The sequence below is a fragment of the Elephantulus edwardii genome, unplaced genomic scaffold (genome assembly GCF_000299155.1).
Source record: "Elephantulus edwardii isolate Elephantulus edwardi_28Jun2011 unplaced genomic scaffold, EleEdw1.0 scaffold00020, whole genome shotgun sequence".
In the NCBI taxonomy this organism is placed as follows: Eukaryota; Metazoa; Chordata; class Mammalia; order Macroscelidea; family Macroscelididae; genus Elephantulus; species Elephantulus edwardii.
Window position 1 is genome coordinate 18,627,744 of NW_006399770.1, and position 7,969 is coordinate 18,635,712.

Consider the following 7,969-nt stretch of genomic DNA (forward strand, 5'->3'; position numbering starts at 1 on the left):
TGCCACAAAAGTATATTTTATAGTTCATATGGAATAAACTTTAATTATATCATTTGATGATACAATTTTCACATTAGCAAGTTCTAGCTATGTTGTGAATATCCATTGCTACAACATGCTGAGAAGCTGGTTTATTTGCAGAGGCAAGAACATGAAAGCAGCCAATTCAGTTTCATCACTTTAGCAATTGCATGAAGCAAAGTATCATGCAAAGTCTGAATTGGAATTTTTCTAAAATTAATTGCTTTCAGGAACAGTGAACTAATACTATTTCTTTCTCCTCAGCAAAAGAATGGCAACAGTGAACTACCCAGAGATTATAGATTCATCCAGAGGGAACTATATCAAAGTATACTACTACCTAATTTGAAATGTAGCATGGTGATATCATCCTGTCTATTTTTATTACCTCATTTGTACCGGATACACGTCTAGGAGCTGTTGTCTGGTAACTTTCCATTGTTCCATAGTTGTAGTCTTGAAAATCATCAATAATATTTGCCTAATGATAGATTAGGAAAGAGAACAATTAGTAAAACAAACAAAAAGAGCCAACCCCAAATATGTGGAAATAGTGATTTAATTGTGTTATGGTATTAGCCAATGGGTATTTATCTAGTGGTGTTAGGACAATGGCTTATCATCAGAGATCTTCCAGCTTATCTAGGATAGATCTTGATTGTTTTTTCTTTGCTACCTTTACCCCTAGTTTGGCTTTTGCTGTTGCTTGATAACTTTTCTTCTTCTTGGATGCAAATTTTTCAGATTTGGGGGGTTTAAACTTTTTAGATTTTTCCTTTGACTTAGAGGTCACTGTCCTCGTCTTCTTTTTGAAATTGGATTTCTTTTTCTGTAAAATGTGATGAAAGATGGAATGGAAAACATAAATATAACAAGGAAAAAGTATGAATGAAAGGAAGGCTAAGAAAAACGAACATCATATCTTCAGGACAGCTACTATGGAAAAAAAAATCAGTTATTGGTTTGTAAAAATAAGTTGGATGGAAGTTTTTTGATGAGTTTTAGGTACAGAGGGCTCAAGGAACCACAGGACAATGAACAGCAAGACACCACATACAAAGTTGCTACTTTGTTTTTACCTCTGTTGTTGCTACTGTCTCCTCAGTTACAGTGGGTGTCTCTGTTATACTTTCAGCCTCTTTATATTCTGCTTCCCCATACTCATAGTCATATTCGATTATATCCTCAGGTGCATACTACATTGCAAAGGAAAAATATCAGGCAATGCTGTTAGTTGCAATTAACATTAACAAAATGGAAGTCATCTTAACTTTTACTTAGAGCAAATGTTAAGATAAAAGATAATTCTGTAAACAGAAGTATACTTTTATTAAAATGTATATAACTTAAGAATTAAAAAAAGCAAGTCTAAGAGCAGAGCAATAGTTAGAATTGTGAGAAAACTAATTTTGAAGATTATTAGCAATTTTTCATTTCAATAGTTATTTAGGTTAATTTGTATTCACAAAAATTATTATGCACTCAATAGGAATTACACAGGAATTAATGAATGCATATAATTTTTCACTGAATTATATATGTTAAAATACAAATGTGGAAAGGAATTTTTTGAGAATATGGGAAAAAAATCAAATCTGTGCTTAAAAGGCAAAAGGGAGAGTAAGAAAACAATTCATGTTTTCCTCCTAAAAGAGATTGTTGTGCTGAAGGCAGCAGAAGTCTCTTCGAACTTCCATAATTATCCTCTCTGCCTGAACAGTGGTAGCCTAGTGGCAAGGCATTGCACTGTGAACTCAAATGCAGGAAATTTGAATCCACCAGCTGCTCCACTGGAGAAAGGCAATATCCCCCACTTGAAACCACTAAAAACCGACTTGGGTGGCCAGCTATGAGTCAGTTCCTATTCAACAGCAAAACAATTTTAATTCTCTCTTAATAAAGACAAATATGACTGGTAATGGAATAATGGTAGAAAAACATGATTACCTGTGCAGCTATAGAAAACAACAGAAATGAGTTGACTGTGTCTTGTAGTAACACTATTCAAGAGAGTAGAGTTGCTCCCTAGGGTTTCTGATACCATAATTTTTATAGAAGCAGATGGCCATATCTCCTATGCAACAACTGTTGCTTTAGTTTTGGTTTGGTGCCATCAAGTCATCTACAATTCATGCAACTCTATGAACAACAGCTCTGAATCCTACCCTATCCCATGCTGTATACATCATCTCTAATATGTTGTTGTTGTTCAGCGCTGTGGAGTCATAGGGGACTCATACTGACCCTATGAACAAAAGTCCTCGACACTTACATGCGTGACTTTCATCCTTTCCCCAGGTTCTTAGGTTTGGTTTAACAGAATGGTAAACTACTGAAATCTATGGCCATGCCTAGAGGATAGACAAGGGTGAGTGGGTCTCTCTTGGGTCTCAGTGTCAGCTGGGTGGATGCAGCCTCATGAACCTGGATCTCTAATATACCCAAGCCCATTTGATAATCACTGTATCAATCCATCTTGAGAATCTCCATTCTTTCTTTGATCCCCCTTGTTTGCTGGAACAATATCTTTGTCCAAGGACCGGTCCCTCCTGTCAAAAGGCCCAATGCATATGAGATTAAGTATTCCCATTTTTGCTTCTAAGAATCACCATGGTCACACCTCCTCCAAAACAGACTTGTTTGTTCTTTTGGGAATCCTTGAGCTATTCATTACTCTTCCCCAGCACCACCATTTAAGGGCAATGAATCTTGTTTTTTCATCCTCATTCATTGTTTAAATGTCAGATGCATAGGAATTTAAAATATTGTTTGGATCAGGTTCACCTTAGTCTTTAAAATATCTAGCTGCTTTTCAACATTTTTAAAAAGTCTTTGATAGCAGATTTTTTTCACCAATTAAATACATCTTTTATTTTCTTGACTGCTGTTATCATGGTTGAGGATCCAAGTAAAATGAATCATCCATAACTTCAAGCTTCCCTCCATCACAATGTTGTCTACTGGTCCAGTAAAGATAATTTTGTTTATTTGTTTGCTTACGTTGAGATACAATCCATTTCAAAGGCCAGTCTTTGATATCCTGCAGGAAGTGTTTCACGGCCTCTTGGCCTCTTCGCTTTCTAAAAGTGAAGTTGTGTCATCTGCATAATTCAGGTTGTTGACAAATCTTCCTCTAATCTTGTTGTCACATTCTTCTGTATATATTTTAAATTTTATATGGGTTTAAAAATTTATATAAAATTGGTATCACTTTAAAATTGATATAAAATGTATATGGCTTTTAAAATATTTCTATAGCTTTTAAAATAATTTTGTTCAACATACAGACTGAATAAGCATAGAGGAATGATAAAACCCTGATACATATCCTTCTTGATTTTGAACCATGCATTGTTCTCTTGTTCTGTTTGGACAACAATTTCTTGATGTAGGTACAGTTTTCACATAAACAAGAAGTGAAGTGTCCAAGGTTTCCCATTATTCTCAATGTTGACCATATTATGTATGAGCAATGCATTAAAATAACTTTGCATAAAGTCAATAGAAAACAGACATCCTTCTGTTACTCTCCGCTTTCAGCCAAGATGCATCTGACATTAGCAATGTTATCCCCCATGCCAAGGCTCCTTCTGAATCCAGCTTGAATTTCTGGTAGTCCCCTGTTGATGTATGTTTTAACCATTTTTAATATAATCATCAGCAAGATTTTTACTTGCATGTGATATTAATGCTATTGAATTGAATAAGAGTGCTGCATTTACAGTGTTTTTTAAAAAATAAAAGATAGCCTAAGTACAATTTTTGTGAGTTATAGGGTACTACCCATAAGCATATAAGGAAAACCTGTTAATACGATTATTATTGAAACATACATAACAGAAACTAAAGCCAATGATAGAACGACCAGGGAGTTCAAACTGCCAACTTTGTAGTTGTCACCAAGTGCTTAACTGCTGCACTGCTGGGGCTCCTGATCTCAAGCGCTAAGTGTTTTTTCTGCTCAGGAATTTTTTCAGGAGCCAGTCAAAACATAAGAGTTTCTCTTTATTTTTCTCAATTCCTATTACCTTATTGCTGTTACATTTAAGGACTGTGAATATGAGTAAAGCATCATAATCTATATGAAAAGGCAGTCCTCTGTTCTTACTCTGGATTTTTGGAATAGTTTGGAGATAGGGCGGGAAAAAAGAACTAATCACTGAGAAGTGTATGTGCAAAATGATTAGGGCAGTGATGGAGTGATTTCATCTTTGATCTGGAAGATCTCACTTTCTCATTGCTGTTGAGTCAGAACTAACACATATCTGACCCTTCATTGGATTTCCACGTTTATACACTGCACATAAGGATAGTGTTCATGAGAAGATTGTGATGAATTTAAGCCATCAGAGTTGATGGGTTTTGTGCTAGCAACACAACTCCTTCCTATGCCAACTAGAGCTCCCTGGCCAGTGAGTAGTAGACTAGCATGAACTATTCTGCTTGACAAGCAAACATACATCTTCTCTTAGAAGTGCTAGTCTTTGCATGTTCAACATGTGGGAAATTTATTTCTATGTTTTAATTCATCCACAATCTTGATGAATGAAAAATACAGTAATTTGCTTCTAGAAACTACACTCAGCAAAATGTTATGTAATAACCTTATTCTGTGATGAGCTACTAATAGAAATTATGTGAAATGAAGATTAAATAAAAAGTATTAGGAAGCCTGATTTTAGTTCGATATTTCAATCAAATATAACCTCTCCTTTAATTTTCCTTCCCACTGTCTATAAAAAAGATCAAGTAGCACATATATGTAATACATAAGGAAAAGACCATACATAAATTTAATATGGATCTCTAGCAAGTTAGAAAAGTAATTTTGCTTAATGAAAAATGTGCAGTCATCATAACTTTATTATTGATTTCCATTAATTAAATATTACTGCACTGCTTCAAACAGAATTAATTTCTGAAAATGTTATATCATAGGCACACATATATGCACATTATTAGAGAAGTCTTATGATTGAAGTATCACTGTCATTTTAAAGTAGGGACTAAAGAGACTTGACTTTTCTTAAAAAAAGAAATTAATTAATCATTGTGACACATTCCATATAGAAATGAAAAATGAATCACTTCTATTACTGAATTAACACATTTTCAGATTATCATGTAATGTCTATTATAGCAGTATATTGGTTTTCTCACCAAATACTTCTACAAAGAGGTAAATTTCATATATCAGTAAGGGAGCTCTGGTGGCCTAGTGGATAAGGAATTGTGTGCTGCCACTTGAATAGGTGATAAGTATATTTTATATGTGTGTTTATATACATATAAACACACAAATATACATATATATATATCAACAGCTAGAATGTAAATAATTTAAGATTAGATGATGGATTATTTTACTTTAAAACATCTTAGTTAGTTTTATATAATAGAATTACAACATAGAAATATAAACCTTAAGGTATTATACTAGGAAGGCATACCTGCATTCTTTAAAAAGTCAGAGTCATATCTGCTATGCAAGAATGAGCCATATATTTTCAAAAACAGAATGAAACAAATCTCATCAATGATGAAATTATATTAAAATGTTAATACATTTTAACTTTAAAACATCACATAACTTCTCAAATCCAAAATGCTAAACTTCATGTATATTTTCAGTACCATTGAAATTCATAGAAAATCAACTTAAAGAATCATGGGGAAACTGAATAGAGTTTTGGAGAATGATGAACCAAATATACACAAATAGCCAGGTAGTTTCACATTCTTTTTTATCTTAGTATTCCTTCTGTTGCTTTTAAGATAGGTTAGCCTCCTTTAGAAAGCAATAATATTACCTCATTGGAAAGATCAGTACAACAAGTCATATCATATTGAAAAACATGATGCAAAAAAATTATTAATATTCTTTAAAATATTGGTTGTAAAATCTACATATACTAAATTAATATAAAAAGGATAACTATTGTAAAATATTAGCGCAACTCAAAAGATAGTACCTTATAGTTTATTTAGAAGAAAAATATGCTATTTGAGATATTTGTAAATAAACTTAAGGACAGTTGTGATATTTTCATTCTTTTTCAAAGTTCTGATATTTTTAAACATCGATACCTGTAAAATTTAATGCATCCTGTTCCAAGGAATACCCGAATCTCTCCCAGGAAGACTGTATTTTATTTTCCAGAAAACTCCAAATAAATAATTTACCGTTTATTATGGATGAACTTTATATCATACCATTTAATAGGGATAATTAAGTATAATAAAATTGCTTATAACATCTTAGCATATAGTAACAAAAGATATTTTTATCCAATGATAACCCAGGCATAAAATCAATTTCAAGACTGTAAATCTTTATGGGAGAAAACGAGACATCTTTCTCCCACAAACTAGCTGGTGGGTTCAAACTGACAACTTTTCAGTTTGCAGCCAACACTTAATACTCCAACACTTAATATTCTATACACTCAGCTTTCATTTATCCAAAACATAATAAAATCAAATTTAATAATGGTTAAATTCATCTGTAAGAAAAGCATAAGATAGTGGGTTCACATTTGAAACAAAAAAGATGTTTTAAAATATATAAAAATGTAAGTTATTACAATAATTTCACATTTCTTTTCATTTTTTCTCCCTATATGTTAATTTTTTTTTGCAAGCTAAAGAAAAAAATGTATCAAGATACCATAGGTCTAAAATAAATGTGTATATTTTTCCTGAAAATATTTGACACATTCTGAAAATGTTAAAATATCTCTAATGGGAACTTGGTCTTAATCTTCAGGATTGTCAAAAATCTGGGAAATGGCAAGAGCTCTGGAAAAAATATGAAATCAATATCTTGAAGTAATTTTTATTATTTAAATAGAAGAAACATGGTACTTTTAAGTTACCGTTTTTCTCACTCTTGCCCCAAATGAGTAGTCCCAATGGCACAGTCATAAAGTACTCCTAACCTAAAGGTCAGCACTTGGAACTCACAAGAGTGGGACAGAGATGACAGTTTGATTTTGTAAACATTTCAGCCTTGGAAACCCTATAGAAAAGTTCAATTGTATGTTATATATCAGTCCCTATAAGATAGGATGAACTCGATGACAATGGGTATATAAACAATAACTAAGTGAATTACCTCTGTTTTTCATAACTCCAAGCAACAAATTGTTTTAACAAGAGAAAGAAGGAAAAAAACAGCAGAACTCTATTAGGTTAGGTTTAGAGTAAAAGGAGGCTAATTAAAACTGTTAATAAATACACATATTTTTTAAGGCAAGACATGTCGACTCCTCTGAGTTGGCAGCTGATGCCTATGTGGACCTAGTCATGGAACTTTTAAGGCTATTCACATAGAAACAAGAACACCTGTCCTGACCCTGTGCCACTTACCTCATCTATCTGGGGTTCCTGAGCCTGTGCAGCCTTGGGAGCTGAAGAGTCACAGTCTGGGCTATAATGTTCACAGTAGTCATATGCTGCTTTGGGGTCACCTGTTATCAACAACTGCTGAATATCCCCCTGAAAAGAGACAAACATAGATATGATCAGCACACTCAATACACAGGTACCTAGAGCAAACTTTACCCAGGATAACATGTAGCTTATTTTCAAAACACTTAAATAAAAAAATATTAAACAACTTAGAGTTCAACCATTGTGTTCAACAAGTGAGAGAAACTGACCAATATTTTGAAAACATATGCTAATACTAAGCTATTTTTTATGATACTTTGCTGTTGAGATATTTTCTATATTGTGCTCATGTGTTTGTGAAACTCGATGCCATGCATTCACAGTTTCTTGTGTTTGGTATGTTGTAGTAGATGCCATCAAGTCAAATATAACTCAGAGTTACTCCATGAACAAGTGTGAACCTTTCATATCCTGTGCCATTCTCAACATCTCTGACACTTGTACCCATTGCTGTATTAACTGTATCAATCCATCTCATTGACAATCTGCCTTGCTT

At 33.2% G+C, this 7,969-nt stretch overlaps 1 protein-coding gene across 4 annotated transcripts in view; it reads right to left on the bottom strand.

Moving 5' to 3' along the window:
- The window catches only part of COL11A1 (collagen, type XI, alpha 1), a 380,126-nt gene that overhangs the window by 244,711 nt on the left and 127,446 nt on the right, over window positions 1–7,969 (bottom strand). The window contains exons 5-7 of one of the 4 annotated variants that reach the window (XM_006882455.1): window positions 7,390–7,518; window positions 698–850; window positions 410–502 (exon numbers count right to left, since the gene is read on the bottom strand). In XM_006882455.1, coding sequence (XP_006882517.1) covers window positions 410–502; window positions 698–850; window positions 7,390–7,518 — 375 coding nt within the window. Of the gene's footprint in view, window positions 1–409; window positions 503–697; window positions 851–1,100; window positions 1,218–7,389; window positions 7,519–7,969 lie in introns of all 4 variants that reach the window. The other 3 variants (XM_006882456.1, XM_006882457.1, XM_006882458.1) reach the window with 3 other exon arrangements.